Source organism: Mastigoproctus giganteus, chromosome 7, assembly GCF_048544385.1.
Source record: "Mastigoproctus giganteus isolate SK-2022 chromosome 7, ASM4854438v1, whole genome shotgun sequence".
Classification (NCBI taxonomy): Eukaryota; Metazoa; Arthropoda; class Arachnida; order Uropygi; family Thelyphonidae; genus Mastigoproctus; species Mastigoproctus giganteus.
Genome location: NC_143581.1, coordinates 17,865,288 through 17,893,089, shown reverse-complemented (window position 1 = coordinate 17,893,089; position 27,802 = coordinate 17,865,288). Strand labels below are relative to the sequence as shown.

Here is a 27,802-nt window from a genome sequence, read left to right as displayed (position 1 = left end):
CTGCAAAATGGTTTTTCCATTTGTGGCATTACTTGTAGGTTTTTTAACCAAATTAGACCACCCATCCTACAAACATACAAAAACAAAACATAGTTGATGACTGATATTTATTTCTAGCTCGCGTTACCCAACGATTGAAAACACTGTACTCATCATAAAAAGCGATCCTCAGCAATCAGATTGCTAAGTTATTATTATTGTTTTAAATTTAGATTCTAATAATTTATTATTTAAATAATAAATATAATTAATACAATACTTATAATTGAATAAGATAATATAAATAATTTATTAATTAATCATTTTTCGGAACATAGAAAATCAGATAGATTTTCTATGACGAGCATATTTTGGTTTTGGTTTGAAAACATTAAAGAAAATTCTAAAAAATAAATAATAAAAAAATAAGGGAAAAGGGAATGGCTGTAGTTAGGCTTAACACGTTAAGTCCCGTACCGTTACTGAACGCTGTTTGTTACAATCAGAAGCCATTAATACTATGCTGTCAGAAGGAGGAAAAACAAATTTTGTGAAACGCGAACTCGTAGTTACACTGTAATCACTGTAATGTAATCAGATCCACCTTTAACACCGCTCACAGCCCAGGGAAATCCGTAATAACGCCTAGCTACTGTGTTAAGACGGGACTCGTGTGACCTTTCCTCTATAAACCGGACGGACGCTTAGATAAACGGCGATCGACGTCACCTGTAGCTTTGGAAAGCACGTGCCATTTTTGCAGGTTAACCTCGTTACTATTCCATCATCATTATGTAATTGTGTAACTCTAAACCGTCCACACAAGGGGGCGCTCGTATAAACAGCAATAACTACATCTAAAACAGCGTTGACAGGGCAAAAGACGGTGTTAACATCAGTTGCGATCATCTACTGTTTCAGCCCGTGCCAGTTTTTGGCAGCGAATCCCCCATGACTGGCACGTGCATCCTACGCACCCATTTGTTCCCTAGACGATATGGACCGTTGACCAGAATTTAACACGTCAATAGTCGGATTTAGTGCACACGCGCACTAAATCTCATCCACTGGCTCTGTTCACACTCCTCCGCAGTAAATCCCGTTTTAGTTTTTCATCAGCTCTCAAACATCTCCCCATCTTTTTCCCTTTAGCCGGGGAACAGTGGTAGATTTTTAGAAACGTCTGTCTTTTTCTCTCTCTATGCGCGCAATTAGAAATGATATCAAGTGTAGATTAGAACCAGCTTAAGACTACTTGACATACATGAAGTGTGGGAACTCTAACACGTTTCCTCTCCCTTTCTCGTGTTCTTCCCTCCCTCGCAGTATTTTTCCATTTTTATGGAAAAATAAAAGAACGAAAAGCTTTGGTCCCCACCATCTATTCACAATAACATATGTATTGCAGCAAGTACGTTAAGGGATATTTGCCATGCAACAGCTTTTTTTCTATTCACTATAGTTTAGTAGTTCCCACATGATGTTTAATATCATTATAAAAGAAACCATTCAAACATGCAAATAAAAGAAACCTTTCAAACATGCAATTTTAATCTGCACAAGTGCAGATTAAAATATATTAGGGTATTGTAGTTTTTACTCTAATTGTTTAAAATGAATATATTTTCCAGTAAAAATAATAAATATGGTACTTAATAAAGGGATTTGAGCAGTAAACAACGCACTGTTTATATATTAAAAATAAATAAATCTACATCTATTCAATATAAATACACAAACTATTCAAACATACAAATATACAGCGCATGTGCAGATTCAAATATATCGAGTATCGTAGTTTTGCTCTAATTCTTTAAACTGAATATATTTTCCCATTAAAATAATAAATATGGATACTTAATAAAGGCATTTGAGCAGTAAACAATGCACTGTTTATATCTCTATATAAATCCAATATAAATATATAAACTATACAAACCATTCAATACAAATATATAAACTATACAAACCATTCAATACAAATATATAAACTATACAAACCATTCAATACAAATATATAAACTGTTCAATACAAATATATAAACTATAGAAACCATTCAATTAGGGGCTTTCTTTTCTACTTCTGACACACACACACAGGGTAACTCGGAGTTTTTTTTTTTTTTTGGCTGGTGCAGCATAAGCCTCAGGCTTCTTTCCGCTTTATGGCTAACAATAATAATAATAATACAAATATATAAACTATATAAATTATTCAAATATACAGCACAAGTGTAGATTCAAATATATCGAGTATTGCAGTTTTGTTCTAATTTTTTAAAATATATTTTCCCTTTAAAAAATAAATATGGATGCTTAATTAATAGAGCTGTCTAAGAAGTAAACAGCGTACTATTTGTACACTAAAATACATAAATAAAGCTTTTTTTTTTTTTTTTTTCAATTTAATTATTCACTCTTAGATTTACAACTTGGGAAAAATTTCAATGCTAATTACCTGACATGGCGCATAACAGCAGACGACTTGAGGAAGACTTCTTTAATCACGTAAAAATACCTATAATTATCTACTTTTTACAATATTCAAAACTGTAATATATTTAAATACTTCATTTTTAGTATTGACTTAGTTCACATTCAAAGTGTTCACATTCAAAAGTGTTTACATTCAAAGTGTCTTTAAAAATCAATAATATATTCCCACATCACCTTCCTATATCTAAACTCGAATCACAGTAAGATTCCAGAAAACAAACAGCGCCACCTAATAAAATTAGACAAAACCGCATATCTAGAATGCCTAAAAAAAATTAAAATAAATAAATATTTATATTAAGTTAATTACTTCTAATATTTGTGAAAGTTCATAAGTTTTTTAATAAAATGTGGTAGATTGATTGGCGCATTAAAATCCTTAAAGACAATTATAATAGTGATAATTTTTATTTCATAATAATTATTATATGAATACACACAGTTTTATTACTTTGTTTTTGTTTTTTTTATATTATCGTAAACCTTTTGCAATTAATTATGCTTCAAATAATAAAAGTATGGAGAACACCTTCAGATAATAATATGGATTTTATTTTGTAGTCTACTGCTATCATTTTAAAGTACAATTTTTTATGTAGGTGGCTGCTTTATATTTAAATGATGCTATATGAGTAAAATATTGTGTCGACATCTAAGTTTACGGTTTTCTGGAGGGGGAAGTAATGATTTCCCTGTCCATCTGAAAAAAATTCCTGTTAGTCCCTCCAAATTACAAGTTGTAATGATTTGTGATTAACGATTTTATAATTTTAATATGAAATAAAATTACAAATAATTACTGTACTTTTCCTCACATTTGTATACATAGTTTTCAGTGAAGAATCCACTGTTAGTATATAGGCGTTCTGTATATAAGAAAATTTCTGTTCTCAACCCGAACAGTTCGACAGCCGAAAAGAATGCTTAAATGACGCCAGTGCGGAGAGGTGTGCATAAATGACTTCCTGACGTGCTGGAGCCTCCGGTGATTGCATGCCCTTAACGCCGGACCTGCTCCCAACCGTGAACGGCTTCCAAACTGTGCTTGAAACATCTTTCACAAGGCAGCTGCTTTGTGCATAGGCTACCAGCAATGGAACTGTAAAAATTATCATGTTGGGTCACTCGAGTACAACCTCATCCACTCATTTGATATCAATAAATTGCGTGTGTTTTCTCGTCAGTTTTCTTGTTTTGGTAAACGAAAAACCATGGTATCTTGGAGACAAAAATCTTGCGGCACTCGCCTGAGACCGAATAACTCAGCCACGGAATGAAAAACTCCAATCGAACCCGGGTCTTTTACAGCCAGTTTGGGGAGGACGTAACCGGATACTGGATTGAACAGTGAATCTCGCCTAGACTCAACTACTGAGGTGAATGACATGCCAAGGCTTAGGAAGCACCGTGCACGATTACTGTAATCACTATGCTACCTGAATGAGAATAAACTTAAACACTACAAATTCACCTAACCCGACAGGACTTTAAATGCTACCACTGGGTAAGGTTTAAGTTGACGATGAATGTTTTCGGAAAGACGATCGTATTCAAAGATATTTGAGAATGCGTGTAATAATTGTTAAGAGTTAGAACTATGATTACTGATTTGATATATGTACTTTAAAAACACATATGCAAGGCAAAACAGTAATTTTACTTTACACGGACGTATGACAGACTTTGTGATCGAATTCTCTGTAATATCTGTGATTCACATAGATTCCAGAAGGATGATAATAAAAGTCAAAAATAAGGTTCCAGTTTAACATTCAGTGGTTAATTTATTTATTCAGTAAATTCCCTTCCCAATTAACTACTTATAGTTCTAGCTAACGTGAAAAAACTAGACTCTGGTTGAGAATTTTTCAATGATGTCGATGGATATACCTCTGTAGATACAAAACTCGAGGAATATCGTGAACAAAGATATACAGTACTGTATTTTGTTCACGATATCTGTTTGTTACTTTGATATTGTATAATAGAATGGTTTAGTATAATGAAAGTGGGCGACAATAACATGGGCCAGTTTATTAGTATTGTACAAGGTGTGGCGATTAAATAACGAGACTGCGCCTGCAGCCACTGCATGCGCAGTCTCGAAACAAAGGCACAGCAGTTGACCTTGAATCTTTCCCTAGTTGTCTGCCAAGTGAAGATCCAACACACTCTTCTTCGCTTTGCATTGAGACAGATTTTCATTACATTGTGTTTTTGCAGTTTGACAGTAAATTAACAGACAAGAATCGAACGACAATCAACCTCAAATAATTAAAACAAACAAACAAACAAAAAAAAATGCCCCTAAGGGAAAAAAAAAACCCAACTGAAAGTTATGAGTTGTTACGTCAAGTTTATGGGGAAGATATATCAAGAGCTCGCGTGTTTGAATGGAATAAAAGATTTTTAGAAGGAAGAGAACGTAGAAGACGATAAACTACCAGACCGTCTGGTATCCATGAAAACTGATGAAAATGTGAACCGGGTAAGGACACTGATTTAAAAGTGATCGTCGTTTAAACATTAGAATGGTTGCATCAAGACTCAATATGGACAAAGAAATAGACAAATTTTAACTGAAAATTTTAGGAAACTGTGTGCCAAGAAAAATTTTAAATGAAGATCGATGAATGATAGGACTCCAAGTTTGTGAAGTTGTTTTGAAAAAAATTAAAGCAGATCCAGACTTTCTGAATACTGTAATTTCTTGCAATGAAAGTTGACTTTTCCAGTACGACCCAGAAACTAAGAAACAGCCAATGCAATGCAGGACAAAACAATTCCCCATACCAAAAAAAAAAAAAAAAAAAAGAGCAAGAATGTGAAAATCAAAAATGAAAACCATGCTTCTTGTTTTCTTCCGATGGTAAAGAAATTATTATGATTGAATACGTCCCATCAAATCACACTGCCAATCAAACATATTTATTACATTGAAGTTCTAACGAGGCTGCATGAAAAAATTCGAAGGAAGAGATCTGAATTGTGGAAGGATGGTTGGATGCTCCATCAAGACAATGCTCCAGCACATAACACGCTCGCGGTTCGCCAGTTTCTGGCCAAAAAACAAATCCTTGGGCGTGTTAACATGCACCCTAGCCCCTTGTTACTTTTTCTCTTCCCTAAACTGAAAAGTTTGCTTAAGCCATTTTCGGCCCATTGAAGACAGAGAAAAAACTACTGAAGTGTTAAAAGGGCTTACAGAAGATGACTCCAGTGATGTTTCTGTGCTTGGAAGAAACGTGTGGAACAGTTGTGTGCAAGCCCGAGGCAATTATTTTGAAGGGGATAGCTTATAAGATTTCGTTTATTTATTTAATGTTATAAAGTTTTTTGTTTTAATTTAATAGTCACACTTCATATAGTTTTCATGAATAATTTGATAGTTTTAACAGTATAGTTCTCATAGTTTAAATTCTTATGAGTATTTTTTTTTTTCTTTTTGTCTTGTTTTTAGGCCCGTAAGAAGCAAGCAGAACTGAGTCCTGACCGAGCGGGATCTGCCAGTAATTAAATATCGTCCTTATTGGCCCAGTCTCCTATTGTCTCCCCTCCTCCCGGTGTCCTGTTGAGGGAAACCTCAGTCGCTTGGACCCACCACCGACCTATTGGAAAAATTACGATAAGATCATTCGCATGCTGTGGAGTTACCTGCCATGTTTGTGTTCATTACAAAATCGGTCTTGCCTAAACTTCACAGATTAACCGATTTTATTCCACAGGTCTTAGAAAAAAAAAGAAAGACAGAAAAACACTTGATTAAGGTGTGTTTTTACGTGGCCATCTATATGTTTGTGTGATATTGATTAAGTAGTGTAAATAACGAAAAAACATGATAGGAGATCACACGCAGTTGCATTTATAGTCAAAATATGAGTAAAAATTTTAAAAGAATGTAAATGACCATTAATCATTTTATCCAGATGAAGATCAAAAAAAGCTATGGTAAAATTTCAAAAATATTCTTCGTGAAAATTTATTATGATCTGAAGATACTAGTTGATATCACTCTAAAAGTTATTGTACCTTTGGTATAAGTTGAACATTTGTTGAGAAACTATCAGCCACCAGTGATGATATGCATCATGGAAACCTACCACCAGTATTAATTTTATACCACAGATTTTCATTTTACTTGCTGACCAGCGAATATAGCTTTAGTTTTTTCCCTAAATTCAATCAACCAATATATGTAAAATAATTTTCCTTTCTATGAGGTCATTCTTTCAAATTCTGACCGGAGAAAATAGATATTTGGTGATTCAAATTTCAAAATGGAACTTGTATGCTGCTCAATGTATTCATGGTTCCTGTGAAAAACCCAGAAAGGAAATTGGCCTCGAAAATATTGGAACACATTTACTTCATGATATTAACTGAGATGATGCTTTCACTCACAGTTTTTTTTTTACTTAACTAACAGCAATATTTTTGAAAAAAATAAATAAATGTACTGACGCTTATCATTTTTAAATATATTTCAAGTTCATTGTTAAATATTTTGTTAGTAATTTATTTCGATCATTTAAAAATCAATAATTTCGAGAATAACTTCTTGTACGAGTCATTACAAGCAATATAAGTGTATTAGTGGGTAGTATTCGTACTTCAGTGAACAAAATAATGAACAAAACTTTTAGATATCATCTTTGCTAAATTTTATAAGTAATTTTTATATCGTTCGTTACGACATGAAAAGAGCACATATCCATAAAAATACCTACCATATAACAAACACCAAATGTAGGCTACCTCACTGTTTATTTATTTCACAAGTTCCTGCTCTAAACGTCTAACAGAAATGATTTTCTGGCATCATACAGCTGCCCATTCAATACAGTTAATGGAATTAATAAAAAGCCCAAAAAACTTTGTGTTGTGGATCAAAATTTTTATCGATACGTGTTCTCATGTCAAGTTTCTAACCTCGTGTTTATCAGTTTAATTTGCTTAGCGTTATTTTGATGTTGTCTACCTCAAAAAAAGTGATGTTGTTATGAAGATATTTTGTGCAAACAAGAGTTTCTATCGGGTACACTTCAAATTCGTCTTTGGGTGTTTTTAACCAATATTTTAATCCAAAGAGATCGTATCGTTAAAAATTAAGAAATTCATAGACGCAAATGAGTATCCACGTCTCAACTGACCTTGGAATATCCCGACAGTGGTCTTGAAATGTTTTAAATATCTCTTCTACGAATCATCATTCACTCCTCAATGTTTTCCTTCCTTCTTTGTGAATTAATATTATCCGATTTGTATACAATAATATCTGTTCTCATCCTGATCAACTTAAACTAATTTCTACGATTATCTTATTTATGTCTCAGTACATTGTGCCAGTATTATGCATGGTAATTTGATTTGGTCAACCCTTCCTTCTGCGTATTTGAACGTTATCAGGGATTCGTATAATATTATATCCATTTTTATTCGAAATTGTAAGCAATTGGATTATCTTTGATTTCTGGTTAAAATAAATATTAATAAACCGCTGTATATACAAATGTAGAGTGTTGTGTACTATGAGATTAATTTTAAAATACCCTTCTTAATATATGGACATATATGTTGGGAAGAGTAAACTACAGTTACCAATACAAAAAATATGGTACTCTTGTGATAATTCTCATACCTACTTGCCAATTTTTTATTGCAACTATCTCAAGCCTAGTGTTGTGTCTGTTTTTGATAATGCCACTTAGAAAATTGTGTTTTAAGCAATTTTTTTTCTGTATATGCGTGGCTGTCAGTCTTGTGTGTATACTTATGTATGCATGTGTACAATACGAAATGTAAAGAGTGTTTATTTAAAAAAAAACGAACCATAATGGTTTATTGTCCTGATGTTGTGTAGCTTTGGCCTAACGAAGGCTTCCGATCATAAGAGATGTGTGTGTATATTGTATGACTAGTCGATAACTATGAAAGGATTTACACTTGTCATTTAGTGGAACTTCTAGTGTATATAAATTATTGTATTACTTCTGTAGTCAGATCAGAGTGGACAATAAAGTTTACTGATATCAATTGACTGGTTTGATTAGCATCACATTTATTCGATGAAACACAACCTCATACTATCGAAATTACTATTTTAATTATCAGAAAACTTTTGTGCAAATTACAAGATCAAAATCAATCGAAAATAATTAAAAATGCTATTCAAAAACCGAAATCTTAAAATCAAATCGCACATGTAACCATCATTTGTTCCTTTCGTGTTTATGCCATAATTTTAGATTAAAAAAAAAAAAGAACCTGTTATCAGTTTAAATTAATGGCTACTTCTAAGTCAGATATCCACAAATCATCCTCTGTTCTAAAATAAGAAATAAAATACATATCTCAAAAACTGAACGCCTTACTGTATGTACAAATTGTCTCTCGGTGTCATCGCGCAAGCTGGTACCCTATGTTTCCAGGACACCTTTTCTCCTGGACAAAAGGCAGATTCCCACTGAGAGGTCACGCCTCGCGTTCATCTTTCTCAGCCCCTTGTCGGGAGCTGAACCTCCCATGGAATTAGAGGGTTTATCCGTGACGGCAGGGGGCCCCAACAAGATTCACTATACCACCCTGGGTCTACCCGTCCTACTGTTCAGTAGAAACTGGGCGGCAAGTTAACACCTGCCAGTGACTAGGTGGCAGGGTGGGTTGGCCTAAGGTTTTATTGAGGGATTCAGATGCAATCTGCGTCTTTCTTAATGAGCTTGGATGGAACACAATGCATATCAAGAGAAAATCGGCTGCAGCTAAAAAAGTAGGACGTCCGATGGTTATTAATGTAAGAATCCATCATGAAGTAATCCTCTTGTGTGTGTGTGTGTGTGTGTGTGTGTGTGTGTGTGTGTGTGTGTGTGTGTGTGTGTGTGTGTGTGTGTGTGTACGATGAATTCACTGAAGTTTCTCATCCATTTGCACATTGACGGTTCATGTTAGTATATAAAGAAATTGAATAAACAGATAATAAAATGAACAAAATCACAAACAATAAAATAAGTAATGAGTTTTATATAACAAATTTAATTTTATAATCATAACGTGAACAATAATTCTGTAACTAAAGAAAAATGTGGTTATATTGTTCAAAAAAGGAGTATAAATATTTTAAAAATTATTTAATGAATCATACGTTAGCCAGTTACAGTAAAAAATTGGAAGGAATCAATTTTAACTTTTGATAAGCATTATTTCAATTAGAATTAAAATACGGTTTGTTACTGCAGTAATATAATTGATATTAATATAATTTTTTTGCAAAAAAAGCACAACGGTTATTTTTTTTTATAGATACACAGGGTGTTTCAAAAATGATGGTTAATAATTTAAAGGTGAAAAGTACAAACTAAAATAAGTAAAAAATTCCCAATGAACATCGGGCCGCAAATGAACCGTTTTCGAGATAACAAACATCTGTTAACATCCGCCATCGACTATGGGAGCACTAGTTTAGCAGAAAGCTGTGAATCCTTTGCTAAGAGTGGTTTTATTAAACATAAGATAATACATTTTTAATTTTTGGTTTCAACACCATAGGATTTTCCAGATGTTACATGTAGTAATAATAGTAGTAGTGGCATGTGATGCAAGACAGCAAGTGTATGAGCTTAAGCAGCATCAGCCAAAAAAAAATTACAAACAATCCTCTCTAAATATTTGTCCAGTTCCTCCTTAAATGTATTTAATCTATCAACTTCCACAACGACAGATGAAAGTTTGTTCCAGCAATTAACCACCCGCTGGCTAAAAGCAAATTTCGCACATCTATTCTACATCTGTCTTTTCTTAATTTGAATTTGTGCCCCCTTAGGTTCGTAATCTGAACAAGTGGAAGAATCCCATCAGAATTCAGCGTGCTCAACCCATTCAAGGCCTTATACACCTCAATCAGATCACCTCGCAGGTGCCTAGTCTCCAACTGCTGCAATTTTCAGAACTTAAGCCTCTCTTGGTAAGAGGATCCCTTCATTCCCCTCACCAATCTTGTTGCCCTTCTCTGCACACGCTCAAGCAAATCGACATCCTTCCTAAAATGAGGCCTCCAGACCTGTACGCAGTACTCAAGGCGTGGCCTGACCATTACCTTATACAGAGGGACAATCACCTCCTTTTCCCTGCTAGCAAAATTCCTATATATCATTGACAAAACCCCATGATCTGCCCTGGCAGCCTGTCTGCATTGCTCAGAAAACTTCATATCTGACTGCACAATTACTCCCAGGTCTTTTTCATTTTCTACCACCATAAGTGTAATACCACACAGTTGGTACGTTTCTTTTGGGTTACTTCTACCCATATGCAGTACTTTGCATTTATCAAGGTTAAACTTCAGTTGCCACTTCTCAGCTCATCTGCCCAAATTTTCTAGATCGTGTTGCAGTAGCACACTGCCATTACTGTCATTAACAACCTGCCAACCTTTGTATCATCTGCAAACTTCGACACTAAGCCTGATATACCTTCATCAATATCATTAATAAATATACAAAACAACAGTGGACCCAACACCGAACCCTGTGGGACTCCACTAATAACATTAGTCCACGAAGGGCAGCACCCATTGATTACCACCCTCTGTCTTCTCCCACTTAACCATCCTTTTATCCATTGTAGCTACTTACCCTTAATACCATTCTGCTCCAATTTGTACAGTAGTCTTTCATGCGCAACAGTGTCAAAAGCTTTTCTGAAATCCAAGTATATGATATCAAAGTTATTCTTTGCATCCAGTTCCTTTGTGATTCCATCATAGTATCCAATCAAATTAGTCAGACAAGACTTCCCCTTAACAATCCCATGCTGTGTCTGAGCTATAACTGAAGTCTTATTTAGATGATCCTGCAATGCATCTTTAACCAGTGACTCCATTATTTTACCCGGAACAGAAGTTAAACTAACTGGTCTGTAATTACTCGTGTCACCCTTCGATCTCCCTTTGTGAATTGGGGATACATTTGCACATCTCCAGTCCGTGGGGATCTCCCCTGAGTCCAAGGATGCTCTCATAATTATGGCTTAGAGTTTCCTTAGTTCCTTTTCCGCTTCCTTTAATATAATTGGATAGATCCCATCCACCCCAGGTACCTTTCTTATGTTTAACTTCAACAATTTCTCCTCCACTTTACTCTCAGTTATTACAAGATTATCTAGCTTGCTGCCAGAGTTTAATACACTTCTGGCATTCCCCTCCCCGAATAACTCCTCATGTGTGAATGTAGATGCAAAATACTCATTCAGTTTGTTTACTATCTGAGAAGGATCATCAACAGTCGAACCATCGATATATGAAGTGGACCAATCAGTTTCATCCCCTTTTAAAGTTTATATAAGTAAAGAAATCCTTGCTGTTTTTCTTAGCATCCTTTGCCAAAGATTTCTCGTAATCTGCCTTCGCTTGCCTAACCTTCTTTGTGACTTGATTACAGACTAGCTTATATCTACCTTAATCTTCTGTGTCGCCTGATAATTTATATGCATCCCATGCATTTCTCTTCTATGTTCATTAGTTCATTTGTAACAACCGTCATGTTACATGATGTTACAAAAGGTGTTCAAAATGCTGTCCTTGCATCCGTACGCAGCTTTGTAGTCTTCTCTGCATTGAGTTGCGAATCCTCTCAGGTATTCCCGGGTCATTTCTGATTTGCTGAAAGGCTCCTTCAACCCGACGTTGCATTCCTCAACTGTGTTAATGTCAGAAGTGTACACTAAGCTTTTTACATGACACCAGATACTAAAATACATAGGATTTAAGTCTGGTGATCTGGGAGGCCATATTACAGGCTCACCTCTACCTATCCACCGTTGATCATACCTTCTAGTTAGATATCGAGTCACAACTCGAGCAAAATGTGCCGGTGCACCATCATGCATAAACCACATGTTCTGGCGTTGCTGAAAGGAAACATTATCATCATCAAGGATGTCTGGAAGAACATTCTGCAGGAACTGAAGGTACAGCTCTCCTGTTAGCCTGTTTGGCAGAAAGTGTGGTCCAATTAGACGGTCTCCTAGTAGTCCTGCCCAGACATTCAACGAGAAACGTTGCTGATGTCGTGACTCGTGAATTGCATTAGGATTTTCGTCGGACCAAACGTGACAGTTATGAAAATTAAAAATATCATCACGAGTAAACCCAGCTTCGTCATTGAACAAAATGTTGTTTAAAAATTGGGGGTTCAGGACACACTGTTGTTGTATCCACTTGCAGAAGTTCACTCTGGAAGGGTAGTCTGTATTGCTGAGACCTTGTACACGCTGTATATGGTAGGGGTACAGTAATTGGCGATGTAAAATTCGCCACACACTGCTATGACTCAGTACACGCTCTTGCAGAGCAACCCTCCTTGTTGAAATTCCCGGATTTTGTTCTATTCTTTCTAACACCCTGTCCTCAATATCAGGTGTTATGCTTCTGGGCCTACCTGCTTGTACTCCATGTGCGAAGCGCCCATGTTCTCTAAGGCGTTGATGTACCCTGATGAATGTGCGCCTGTTGGGCTGCCTTCGGCGGGGAAATATTCTTCTTGGTACAAACGTGCAGCCTCGAGTGCACTACCGTTGGCTTTACCACACATGAAGTGCATGTCCGCATACTCTTCGTTGCTGTAACCTCTTTCCATGTTGACTATCCTTTGACAAGTACTAGTGTGCCCGCTACGTCTCAGAGCACTGAGAGAGGTGAAAGGGTGAGAATGAACACAACCGAACCTAAACAAACAAGTCAGTGCTGGATCCCAACTAGAAATATGCAATATCTGGAAAACGATTCACTTCAGGACCCATGTTTAGTAGACTTTTTTTGCATATTGTAGTCTGTACAGTTCACCTTTAAATTATTGACCATCACTTTTGAAACAACCTGCATAATATTGCAGAAGGTTGATACATTATAAATGGATAAGAAAACTATTTGGAATTAATTCAGAATTGCCGTAATAAAATTTATGTACACTACACATCAAAAATTTCGGACACCATTACGCTTAGAAAAATACGAGTTTGAATGAACAAATTAATAAGTATAGGCCCATTTGACCTTAATGTTTAGCACTGAACATCTGGATTTGCAGAAATGCGTTGGGGATTAGTAACGACAAGGAGGACCTGGAAAATATTTTTCGAGGGAGTTAACTCAGCATCGGAACAGTCCATCAAAAACCTAAACAAGAGAAAACGTAATAAAATTCATCTTTTTACCAGCATTTTTTCATAAATTTAAAAAAACGTAGGATGAACAGTTTGTAAAAAAAAAAATATGCTATTGTATATTCAATAATTCCGTTTGGTGCTACAGGTAGGGGTCCCAAGGTCCGATCCACCTCTGTAAAAGAGTCACAACGCACAGTTTTTGGAACGTTATTGTATTCTGAAATTTGATATTCGATTCTCCATTGGTTTAATCTTATACGGGCAAAGTCCCCGCCCATGGTTATAATCATCGTCCTTCCCACATCGGATCGAAAAGACTATGAGGTACACGTATTCTTTTCGTGAAGTGGTGCACTCCTTCACATTCTCGTGTCTGTTCATAGTTTATTTCCAAGTAGCATGTCCAATCAACCTGGAGAGTGATTGGAAAGTGCTTGAGGGGATGGCTAAACACAGGAGATAATCAACCAGTAAATGACGGACCGTAAGTTCAGTATCGACAGGATGAGCATTGGGGAGGGTTTTCTTCCGATAACAGGAAAGGATGTGCTTGCCAAATTCTCAGCCCTGCCAATGCCTTCCTCTCGTCTGTTTCGTCGTAACCCAGAGGGCCACAGCCCTGGAGCCCTGGATCTTGGGCTTTATCTGGTAAAGTGAATCGTTGATATTACTTTTACAGATTTGTGACGGCTTGCAGTCAGTGTAAGGGACCTGACGATGTTGTAAGAGCTAGTAGCTTTTGGAGTAACGAACTCCTTCTTCAGCAAGTACATACAGAAATGCAAACATGACATAAATCGTTAGAAATGGAATAAATCATACTAAATATGCTGTACGTGATCAGATGACTGGGAGAGCGCGTACGTGAGCGCAAGTGATCAGTCATTCACTAGGCCAGATCAGGCGATTGTTGTTGGTGCATGGCGCACATATGGGATTGCTACCAGCGGGATCAAGAAGCTACTTGTGGTATTAAAACTTACAGACCGACTAATGAAAAAGATCCATAAAAATTCCTCACGTCATCAACGGGATTCGAACTCAGGTCGTTTCCACCCGGTGGGGGGGAGGACGATGCTCCCGAGGGCTAACTGTCTCAGCGTCTACCATACTGCCAGTTTTCGACCTGTCAGTATATGTATTTTTAGGCATGGGAGTTCAAAATAGTGTGAGCCGAGTGCAACTGTTTGATACTGCAGGGAGATATAACATTCCTCCCCCAAGGTGGAATAGGTGCAATTGTGTCCTGAAAAACATTACTCGAATCGACATTCCAAGTCTGAACAAGCTCTTTAATTTTGAGTGAGACAGGTCGCTTTTCATGTGGCTTACTATCAAAGAAGGAATCCCACCTTCCTTCGTTCTTTCGGTCTTCGATCATCCTATGGTCAGGAGACTGGTCAAAGTATTTATATTCCAATGCTTTACAAAAGTAGTTTGGAAATCAGTGATGCGAGCTTGAAAATTTAGCTTGCCCTCTAATATCAGTTGAAGAAATCTTACGGTATTAATAAGTGGAATTGGAGTGTTGCTTATTTGTAGTCCCGGATCAGGACCGAGAGCCCATCGCTTGCAAAAGTTAGTGGCGGTGGATTTCTTTTCTGCTAGTCGATACTCAAAGGCTGCAGCCTACTGGGGTTTTCACGTATGACCTTGTCTCGGGTGTATCGAGATTGGTCGCATAACCAAATAACATCCGGTTAACAGCGATCGTGTGCTCGGAAATAGATTGTTGATGTGGAAGACAAATGGAGGCTAAAAAGACTGGTGCAGAGCAACAGAAAGGGTACATTCAGTCAAATAACAAGTCAGTGCAACAGCAGAAACCAAAGAAGAATTTCAAAAAGCACAACTCGTCGATAGAACTGGGTTCCACTCCTGTCAGCAAAAAAAAAAGGAAGGTACAGTTACAATGAGCTGAGGAACAAAACAGTTGTTACTTCACCCTCCCTACAACTTAAAAATGGCCAATGCCGGTTCTTGCTGTTTCACGTTGATGTTACAACCAGAATATGGTGATACCAGCATGAGTCCGTTGATCCATCCAAGTGTCAACCGTGCAGGCTAGTGGTGGCAGCTTAAATTCGCTGTTAAACAGCAAATTGGAAAAATACAGTTTTTTGGTAATAATCCGACATGTTTTTTCTTTCTTTTTTTTCTCTTCTTGCCTGTTTGTCTTTAGTGCATTTCCTTAATAAGTTCTGTAGCTAATGCAAAATTTATGTAGTCTGCGACCATACTACATGTGATTTTTTATACCCTAAAATAATGTCAGGTCCCTAGGCAACCGTGAGTAATCATTTGGACCCTTAATACCAGTGGATGTAACAGGATTTGCGTATTGGAATCTATGGTCATAGTGCGCCATGTTTAGGTTGTTATATTGGGAAAAAAGTTGTCACATTGTATGTTAGAAGTTAAAACTAAAAAAAAAAACATGTATGTAGATAGCATCAGCATCGGGTACATAGCTTAAAGGGGGTTCGGTGGCCCTCGGTAAGAAGGAATATGTCCAGAAGGAGTATACCCAATAAGGAGACTATTAAGAAAACTTAAACAAGGGTAATGAACCGTACAACAAGGGCAGAATTGTACAGAAGCGATTCCAGGAACATACGGGTAAATTCAACTTACTGCGGTGGGCTTTACAATCACCAGATCCGAATCCAAGGAGCATCTCTGAAATGAAATGAAACCACTCTTCAGAGTAGTGATCCGCAACCATTCAATTTTCAACAACTGTGGGTAGAAATTTAATCAACATACACCAACGTCCCTGTAAGAAGCATTAGTGGATGTGTTCTATGAATATACATTAACATCTCCACAAATGCAAAAATACTGGAATGAGAACTGGCGATCTCTATTGAATTTGGCATGGAATGCTTAAATTTCAAGAATTTAAACTGTTTAGAGCTTTATTGTTCTTGCTTTCAGCGGCCCACAATCCAGTTAGAGAACAGGTGCATCGACACATCCAAACACACCAGTAATACCTCCGGGCGACAAAAACACGTGCAGATGTCGATTACCCATTTTCGTAATAACACAATCAAACATTGAACTTAATAGAGTCGAAAAATGGCCTCGCTTTTGTTCATCTTTAAAAAATGGGTTTCAGAGGGGGATGGGGAGAGAAATCTTTATGAGCCAGTTCCATTGAAACGTGTACCCCATCGATACCGTTATCGGAAGAGGCTTTTTTTCACCTACCTTCAAAAATACAAAGGGATCAACAGAGTCTGGATAACCATTCTTCAGGACCATTCAGCCAGACTCGATTTGAGCAAATAAAACCAAGATGCACAAAATAACTCACACACGCACAAACGAACGCTACGGAAAAACCTTAAGCGCAAAGTTTGGCAGCTCGTGAGGGAGGAGACACTGATTCGTATGAATACGAAACGGAACGGCTGAGTGACCTGTCTCTTTGGAAACCCGCGGACGAAAGCGGCAGGGGGCAGCGGAGGAGGCGTCACTTTTGCACGTGCGCTCGCGATTCTCTCAACGGAGGCAGGCGCTAATTGTAACTAATACAATCGGAGAGCTAAAAACACTCAGTCGGCCGGAAGATTTGGAAGGGTGGGACATAAAACATCGTCAGTTACAGGCTGGAGGCCGCACAGCGGGGGACAACTCATTAGGCTGTTCGCGTTTACAGAACTTGTAATCTTTTGCAGACTCACTGCACAAGGCGCATACTTTTTTTTTTTCTGTTTTCTCTCAAATCCGTAAAAATCAGGTGGCAGTTCTCAAAAAGAATTTGTTCCTTATTAAAACAAACAAAACACGATATATTGACGCCTTTTGACCTTAACTTAACCAGCAAAAGTTCTAATTTGAAATCATAAGATCTAAGGAATATTCATGAATCTATTGTACTCAGTCCTTCATAATCGCATGCTGATCAAAGACCTTATATAATTAGCATGGATGGTTCCTACCGAGATCACGTATAACTAGTAAACAATATAACCATTTATGAAACATTTTTTGGAAGGGAGTACCTTCTGCGTCTGAGTCCAGTGCGTTGCGTACCCAACCATTTGCACGGCCATGTCTGTTATCATAAGAAAAGTCTTTGATAATACTTATGTCTCTCAGAGAGTTCTGGTTTCAAAGAGTGAATTGGACAGAGAGGTGTGAGTCAAGATGCGCTCTTCCAGCGTTCTGATAATCGATCCCAGATTCAAATTTTAAGCTTCTTCTCCGATATAGAAATTGGAAGATTGGAAGAAGACCTTGGAACAATTGACCTGCAGTTGAATCCCTATAAATTAGCTCAGAATTCTATAACCGAAAACAGAGAATTAAAAATTATATCCAAATCTTTGTTAGAAGCAAACAAGTTCAAAGCCGTCTCACATTGACGTAAGCCTCAACAGAGATGATGGGTGTTGTCTCTATATTTGAGTCTAAAGATTTCTTACGCAAATAATTATGTTACTTAATGTTTTTACTGAAAAATTTTAGTGTCATTGTCCTTCAAGCTAAAGGACCACAAAGCCAGCGAAATTTTGCGCCATCGTACTTCATGTATATAATGCAATAATGCGGCTAATTATTTTTACGCTCTGCAGCCTGGAGCGTACAAATAATTAGCCACTCCTGGTTTAGATATATTTATGAAGCATTCTTTGAGAGCTGCGTAATCTTCAACCAAGAAAAATAACATTCCACATTTTTATTTTCTTGCTATAACGTTATAATTCGAGGAGTTTGTGGCTGAGTAAATTTGTTATCTGATTCCGATTCAGAAAGGTCCAGGGTCAAATATTATAGACGATCAGACGACAGTGTTTAGAAGTTCTCAAGAGAACCTGAACAGTCCAGTCACAGACGGGTGTAGGGTTTTCCTCCTGAAGCAGACAAACCCACTTCAGAACACACGCAATTTGCATCTATGATACCGACGGCTCATGATGATTTTTATTGTCCAAATAAATAAAATTGATAGAATTTCAAAGCCATTTTCTGTTTTTGAAGAAAACGAGACCAAGCTGCTTGCTCCTTATTTATAAGAGGCTAACTGTAATCCTCATTAATCTAAGATATTAGCTTCCACTCGTATGTCTTATTGATCTTCCAACAAAGAGATTTCTTGAGATCAGCCTCTGCAGCCTAAGGCGATTCTACATATAGACTACGGAAATATGTCAAATAATTCGAAAAACCATTAATGCGCAGGATATGCGTAAGAGCAACAAAACAGCAGTAAAATATATGGACAGAGATTTGGAGAGGAATGAATAGTGAAGAAAAACTATCCGTCGAAAAGAAAAAAGAGAAAAATAATATAAAAGAATCAAACCATTTAAATAAATCCGTTTGTACAAGAGCTAGTTTCATGGTTATTCTTCAGAGAATAAAGTTTGTTAGGCACATCGTGGTATCTTGTTTAAATTTAATCGCGTACTTGATCTAGCCATGTACCAATGACCATCTTGATGCGGTAGCTAGACACTTTGTTCCTAGAAATAGTGACCCACATAAGAGCACTATTAGTTTAATAGTCTCAGAGAAGTTGCACAACACTTCATATTAGTGAATGTACAAGCACGAGCAACTCGATGATACCGGTACTCCAAAATTACTGTCCATTGAAGTTCGAACATGTAATAATATAGCCTTGATATAATAAATAACAATTTAGTACTTAGCGTGTCATATTAAATGATAACAAGACAATATGTGGTCATTATAATTACAAACTTAGACCTCGTGAATATTTTTGGTCACTCTTAGACTTCGCCTACAACATTAATCAGCTAGTTGCCTTCTTCTGTTTTTATATCTTACATCGAGTTTATCGAACACTTCTTTTTTTCTTCTTATCATTATAAGCCTTCAGCAGCAGGATGATTGATACAAGTTGGAATAGAATATTAAACAATTTTATTGGAACAAAAATGAATTGAATAGCGTGAAAGAAACTCGAGTGCTACCTCTTCATCTGTTCTTATATTTTAGATTCGAAGATCATCGAAAGGGAATGTTAATGCCAAAAAAGAGGAGGAACACAACCTTTTATGCTAAGTTCCATTTGTTACGCTGCTTGGTTCTCTGGGTAAGGAAATCAAATCCATCAATCAAATCACTTCCTTCCTAAAAACCTTAATCTCATGTTCTAAAAATGGATTACTTTGTCCAGGTGTATCTTCGAGTGACAGACCACCAGAGCATATCTGACAATTCTCTCTATCTACCGCGTGGATTAAGTCCTCAAATATTCAAAAATAATAATTCATTTTCAGTGCACGGCAGATAGTAATTACCTTATTCTTCGTTCATGGTTCTGTGGTTGTCTACTTCATTATAAACGGTTCTTTGTGAGAGATAAAAATCTATTTATTTTTCAAACTTTTCTGCCGCTTCCTAGCAGCCTACTTTATTAAACCTTTCGTCTATTCAGCACTCATTTATTTCTTATTGTCTGTTATCTTCGACACAATTTCCCTGTTTCGCAAATAAAGATAAATAGCCAGAATCTTCAATAATTCACCAATTTTCTTGTTCGTTTCTTGAAAGGACTTCAGAAACCACATTCGGCAGCTTGTGAGTTAATTTTCCTGATAACTCCTAAACTGGTTGTACACACCTTTTTCTACTGAACACACATGACTGGACATTTCAACAAGTAATCCTTTGTTATTAGAGAATGACTGAACTTTTTATTTTTCACTGGAGGATTTTCTTGTGTTATTTTGATAACCAGTAGCAAGCCAACCCAAATACCAACCGGCAATAGCTGGAAATTTTCAGCTCGAACCTGATTATAGAAAGCTTAGGTTGAATACAATATACACCTGGCAGCATGGATCGATGGACTCGTGATGTTTATATCATATTTGGTCTTCCATCAGCGTGTAACAGCAGGAACCGGGATTCGTCAGCCCAAGCAGCATTTTTATAATCTTCCATTGCCCAGTGTTGATGTTCCTGAGCACACTGCTGTAACCGTAGCTTCTTCTTTTTTTTTTTTTTTTTTGTTAATAAGGATGAAACCCAAAGGCACTCTTTACTGATGAGAGTAGATTCAGTCTGAGCAGCGATTCTGGACGTCAGCTAATGTGGCGAAAGGTTGGCACACGGTATCAACCCGCAAACATCACTGAAAAGGATCGATATGGCGGTCGAGGTGTTCTCGTCAGGGGAAGCGTTATTTTGGATGGACGTACATAACTCCAGATACTGGAAGGCGGTTTAAGGAAACTGAAGACAAAACAAAAAAATTTCAATTGTGTGGGCATATTTCTGCACTGCCAAAACTGAGACTCAACCGCACTGTTCCTGTGGTACCCAGCAATAATACTTTTCCTGTACAACTGTGAACTGTCCTGTGGGTGGAATGACTTTAATAGAAAAATGAATAAAGAAACATCAGGATGCCTTAACACCTGCCTGTGTTTATTATATTCCTTTCTATAAGCCCTCCTGAAGTATTGTACGTTGTGTTGGGAGCTGAGCTAGAAGTGTGATTTTTCCGCATGCCAACATTGTTCTCAGACTATGTCCAAGGCTTAAAGCGGGGGATAATCCCTAATAGTGCGAACACTGGAAGAAAGGTTAAGCAGAAGGTGCTGAGTAGGACATTTCAAAAACGCTGCTATACTCAAAGAAGAGATTAAAAGAACGGACTGATCTCGCTACAGGAATCAATGCTAGAACGCAAGCATGAGTTATGAATTACTTTCAGCATGGCTTGGTTTGGATCAGAAAATAAATGCATCGTGGAATAATGAAAATATTTGAAAGCGGGCCTACGTTGAAGAATGGTCTCTTTTAATAATATCAAGACCTCGGTGAACCGAACTAATTGAGAAAGAATGCCTTTTATTGGAGTTTTTGCTATTAACGAATTCTTAAAAATAGGTTATTTTTAATTTCCTAACTAGATTCGAATGGCCATTTATTTTTTTTAAAGAATTACAATTTTGTCATTTTATCCTCCACCATTACTGCTGGCTTTAAGAATATACACTGTACGCCACTTTATTAGGTACACCTCTGCTGTTCACACAAATTGTTTGTCCCCAACGTTGCAAGTCACATGACCAAAGTTGTGGATATAAATGCAGCAGAACAACCTTTCTAGTATCAGTTAAGCGTACAAATTGTAGCAAGAATGGGGAAAAGGAGTGATCTAACGGACTTCGAACGTAGCATGGTAGTAGATGTAAGACGTGCTGGACAAAGCATCTCTGAAACGGCAGTTCTCCTGAACTTTTCACACACCACAGTTTCAAGGGTGTATCGAGAATGGTACAACGAACAGAAAACATCCTCTCAACGGCACTCCTGTGGAAGAAAATCGCTTGTTGATGAGAGAGGTCAGAGGAGGATGGCTAGAATTGTGCAAGCAAACAGACGGGCCACAATGTCGCACATCACGTCAGAATACAACCTTGGTGCGCAGAACAAAATATCGCAACGGACCACTAGTCGTACTTTGTCGCGAATGGGCTACAACAGCCAACGGCCACATCGCGTACCTTTGTTATCAATGAAGAACAAGAGAGCACGCTTCCTGTGGGCACAGCAACACCACCACTGGACTATCGTGGATTGGAAAACAGTTGCTTGGTCTGACGAGTCGAAGTTCCTGGCGCATCATGTTGATGGAAAGCTCAGAATTTGGCGAAAACAACATGAATCCATGAACCCGTCATGGCTGACGATTACTGTGCAAGGTGGTGGGGCAGTGTTATGGTGTGGAGAATGTTTTTTAGCACACGTTGGTTCCATTGATATCCATAGATTCACGTCTGAATGCCACATCGTACTTAAACATCGTAGCTTACCAAGTGCATCCGTTCATGTTGACGGTTTATCCTCAGTCAGATGGTTACTTCCAGCTGGATAATGCGCCGGTGCACAAAGCCCGAATCACTATGGAATGGTTCCAGGAACATGATAATGATTTTTCTTTGCTGCAGTGACCCACTCAGTGCACGGATCTCAATCCTATTGAACATCTTTGGGATGAGCTGGAAAGAGCTGTTCACTGCAGGCCTACACCTCCGTCGAATCTCAAGGAACTGCGTGACACACTCATGTCTGCATGGTACTCCATTCTTGCCAACGTTTTCAGCATCTTGTTCAATCCATGCCTAGACGAATTCAGGCTGTTTTGAAGGGTAAAGGAGACCCAACACGCTACTAGACAGTGTATATAAGTATGTTAAAAATCGTATATTAATAGATCCGGTTCTTAGGGAGACGCAGCGGGAGCAACCCACCCGGGATTCATATTGAAAAGGGCTCCAAATCCAAACAAAAAGGGAACCCTCCTCAGTCCAGGCAAGAACGAGCAGGTAGCCCCAATATTGATTCTTGCACCAGGGAACCTAGAACTATAGAAAAGGCCCTGTATATTAATAATGCGATATTCAACATTAAATAAATGAAATACTTCGTGCGTAACCTAACTATGATGCTACAAAATTTTAAAAACATTTTATTAAGACTTATGCTATCGCAACGATATAAGATTTCACAACGCAGAGCCTTCGTGGTAGCATAATGGCTGCGCTAGCAGTCCTACACCGTGTGGAAAGGCTTCAGATCCATTTCTGTCTCCATGGAAGGAATTTTAGGGATACAGTGGTCTAGCTAATCGGTCTCGGGCGAGGTCGCATGTGATATACCGGCTGCTAATAGCCATTCGTTTATTCCTAACGACCAACTCATGTATCAGAATATCACTGTGTTCTGGATTGGCGATTATTTTTACTAAATCACATTCATGATTATAATGTATCTTAAGGTTGCATTCCTCGGGATGGTAAACATAATTAGGAGGTCATTGATATGCATGTTCAATTCCATACGCCATAAAAAAATGCACTGTCCCTTTTTAAATGGACGTACCTATATTGGTTGCCAAAAAAACAGTTACAGGGATGGCGTAAAATTCCTTTTCCATTGGATTGAATTAAATTCATCTGCCGTGCTATGTGTCTTATGTCGGTTAATTGTGTGTGTGTGTGTTCTATGGTCGATTTGTCTGTTTTGCTGGACGAAAAACTCCAATTTCTGGGGGGGGGGAAACCTTGCTATCTGCGCCTGAGACCGACTAACTCAGCCACGGAGTGAAAAAAAAGACCACTAAAGTTCCTCGCGTCATCGACAGGATTCGAACCCGGGTCTTTTCCATCCGGTGTGGGAAGGACGGTGACGATACGACTGTGCTACCGCGCAGATATTGTACCGGAGTATAAAAAGAAACTTTATATTTTTATGCGTTAAAGTGTACAGTGTGTTCGTGTCAAACGGCACCAGTTGCATTCATTGTGGGTGTAGTACAGTTCACTGCAAAGGCCAGAGGTTCAAAAGTGTATGGATATTGTATATGTGTAGTGTTGTGTATCGTTGTTCATCTGGCCATTTAGCTGCTGGATCCCTGCTGGGGTCCAACGTTGCCCACACTTGGGCCCGTGTCGGCAGACCAGGTACCCAGCAGTTTAATTTTTACTCTGGCAGGTCCTGCCACCGAATTTCCTCAGATTTCAGTGGCTAGGACCTTAAAAAAAAAAAAAAAATATATATATATATATATATTTTTTTTTTTTTTTTTCCGCTCGGTGGGGGTTAAAAAAATTGAGTAGAAAGCCAAATGAGGTTATTGTGAATGCAATTGAATTTAGTCGTTATTAAATTTTGCAACTTTTTTTATGTGAGGTATACGCTAGCGTATTAAGTAGTGGGGGGGAGACAGAAATATGGGGACGATAGAGAAGGCGACCTCAGATAATCAGTGGGGCAGGCCCATGCCCCACCAGGCGACGAGAGAAGTGGCAAGGAGGGAAGGGGACAGAAGGATTGAATGATAAAAACTGACAGTCTCTAATTAACCAGTAATTTACTTACATAATTCGCGATATCATATTATAAATGAAAGAGGGCGCCAACTAAAATGTGCCATTTTAGTCACAAACTTTGCACTTTTCATAATAGGACTTTATCTATTGGCCTAAAGGCATAGCAAGCCGTTCTTTGTAAAAAATGAAAACAGCGGACATAATGATCGTTATACCGACATCGAGTGGAAAATGCCCGGGTTCGAATCGAGTCAGTGATGCTAGGAATTTTCATGGGCCTTTTTACAACGTGGCTGAGTTAGTCATTCTCAAGCGAGGGCTGCAAGATTTTTCTCCCGGGAAGTCACGTTTTTCGTACAGCAAACAAGAAAATCAAGCATAGAATACATGCAGCAGACCAGAGTATATGGTTGCCTCGCCGCATAGCCTTAGTTGCTTTGGTTCTTAATACACATAAACGGTGTATCTCTCTCTCTCTCTCTCTACGCGCGGTGCTAAGGCAAATGCAATAAGGAGTCCATATGTTCAGGTAACTATCGGACAGACTGTGTAACCCATAACTTTCCTTGGAATTTATCTGCTTTGCAAGAACGAAAATTTAGGAGACGGTGACCAGACATACCGGAAATTCCAGGACAGTCCTAGATTTTGACTTACTTCTTATCCCAAAAAATTAATCGACAGAATTATTTATTTTAGGTTTCTCATTTTTGCCCAATAAAATAGGAAACTATTTCATAGAATGAAACTTAAAAAACAATTATCCAACAAATTCTTCGGTTGTTATAATTTAAGTCAAAGTAATGGGCGTCAAGTGTCAGTTTGATGTGTACTTCAATCTGAAGATTATGTGCAATTTTATGATCGACTTTATTTGACTACCCGGGAGAAAACATGTCAATGAAAGTTCCACCGATCTCGATGGAAAGTCTTTTCAAATTCGTCCGAATAATAATCGAAAGAAGCAATAAATATAATAGTTAATAAAAATAGAAAAATATTACGCATTTCGAATTAATTAAGAAAAATCTATTGTAACGTTACTGGTAAATATAAATACCAAGATATTTAAACACATTTTCAAACAATTTAATTTTAAGGAATTACTAATAAAAATTGGCAACGAAAATTAATTAAATACCGTAAATATAACGTATTGCATTAATCTTTGGGCTCCTTTTTTATGTTTTTGTGCGCTTTTGGTATTTATCGAAATGTGTAAATACTTCACTCTCGAAATGTGTGAATTGTGCTTAACCAGAACGCGCTACTGTACTCACGTGCGTTCTCTGACAACTCATAAAGCGTCTGTTTGTTGGTGAAAGCACTCGTCTGAGCAAATGGACAGTAAACGGAGCTAAGCCTTGAATGAGCTGTTATTGAAACAGTGTCACGGTTGAATGGCCAGTGTCCGTCCCCGTCCGGCCCCTTTTTTATTTTTCGTACCGTGTTGGAATACACGGGGGTCAGAAGAAAACAGACGGATCATGAGAGGTCGCGAAAAACGCCCGTCGATTCACATTCAGGAAGTTGGCTTCTAAAAGGTTAGTGCGTTTAGTATTTCACCAGTGACATTTCTTTGCCCTTCCGATATAAATACAGTAACAGCTCACCGTGTAACAGCTCTCCTGAATTGAGTTATTATAATTTTTCGCTGTAATAATATTGAGTTATAATAATTCGCTTTAAATTATTATTTTTCTTTTGCAAAATATGAAAAATAAATAAAAAATAATAATAATACAATATTTATTTGCAATAATATAATAGGAAGTATCTGTGATTTTTTTTTTTTATTTCGATAGTTTGAGTGATAGTTCCAGTGATTTTTTTTACATTACATTTCTGCTATTTTATATATTAAATTTCTTAACTTATTTAACTTTATTTATTTATTTATTTACAACTAAATTAACAAAATTCCTTTTAATTAACACATATCCCCAATGATATGTGAAATTTGAAATTTTGAAATTTAATTTTGTATATTCGAAGATCATCTCAATTTGCTGTAAATTAAGAAATTTATTTATTTTTGTTTATTCTTTTACTTTTTTTGTAGCTTTTTGCGTTTTTTGTTTCAGAAAACATTTTATTCTTTAATATTGGCTACGTTAATATTATAAAATATTAATTATTAAAATGTGAATTATATGTTTGTTATTATAATATATAATTATATAATAATTATTATAAATATTAATTATATAAAATATTAACGTAGCTATTTATTATATAAAATATTCCTTATTTAATGATAGTCTTTATTTATACCATTGGATTTTTTTCATCCTCTTTTGATGGCAGACAACAAATTATTATAAAATTAGTCTTCTTGTACCTCAATGAATAAAGAGACATCACTGCCACGAAACAAAATGAAAGAAAGATTTGACTATTGTACCATAATATTGAAATTTATTAACAATATTAAATCAAAATAACATTAACAATATAAAATAATTTTATTTTTCTATTTTTTTAAAGTATACTTAAAATTTTCGTGAGTTTTTCTTTTTTATTAAGAACGTTTTATAGTTCTCAGACCGGTGCATCTTCAGTACAATTTGTGAGCGACATTATGTCAAAACAATGGTTCTGTTTTGACATAATGTCGAAATGTTATTAGTTTTTAGCATTAGAAATGGCAAATGATCCAAGAAAACAAGCTTATACAGCATCAGCCAAAAAAAATAAAAATATATATATATATAATAAAAAATAATAATAAAATAAATAAATAACACTCCTCCCCACATTTCACCTATTCATTCCCTCCAACAGTTTGCTAGTTGTTCCTCGAATTTATTTATTTAAGCTATTAACTTCCACAACGAGAGATGGAAGTTTGTTCCAACAATCAACCACTCGTTGGCTAAACGCAAACATCGATTTGAATTTATGCCCCCTCATGGTCGTAGTCTGAGCAAGAGGAAGAATCCCATCAGCATTGAGCGTGCTGAATCCATTCAAAATCTTAAACACCTCAATCAGATCACTTCGCAGGTGCCTAGTCTCCATACGCTGCAATTTGCAGAACTGAAGCCTTTCAGGGTAAGAGTACCCCTTTGTTCCCCTTACCAATCTTGTTGCCCTTCTCTGTACTCGTTACAGCAGCTCTATATCCTTCCTAAAATGAGGCCTCCAGACCTGTACGCAATACTAAAAATATGGCCTTCCATTGCCTTATACAAGGGGATAATCACCTCCTTGTCTCTCTCTCTGCGAGCAAAATTCCTATATATCGTTGACAAAACCCCATGATATGTCTTGGCAGCCTGTCTGTATTGCTCACAGAACTTCATATCAGACTGCACAATTACCCCCAGGTCTTTTTAATTTTCCAC

At 37.1% G+C, this 27,802-nt stretch overlaps 1 protein-coding gene across 1 annotated transcript in view; it reads left to right on the top strand.

The window, feature by feature from the left end:
- The window catches only part of LOC150082591 (protein big brother-like), a 95,121-nt gene extending 88,849 nt beyond the window's left edge, over positions 1-6,272 (top strand). Inside the window, exon 6 of the mRNA XM_090378705.1 lies at positions 5,936-6,272. Coding sequence (XP_090234831.1) covers positions 5,936-5,992 — 57 coding nt within the window. The 3' untranslated portion in view covers positions 5,993-6,272. The remainder of the gene's footprint in view (positions 1-5,935) is intronic.
- The last annotated feature ends 21,530 nt before the right edge of the window (positions 6,273-27,802 follow it).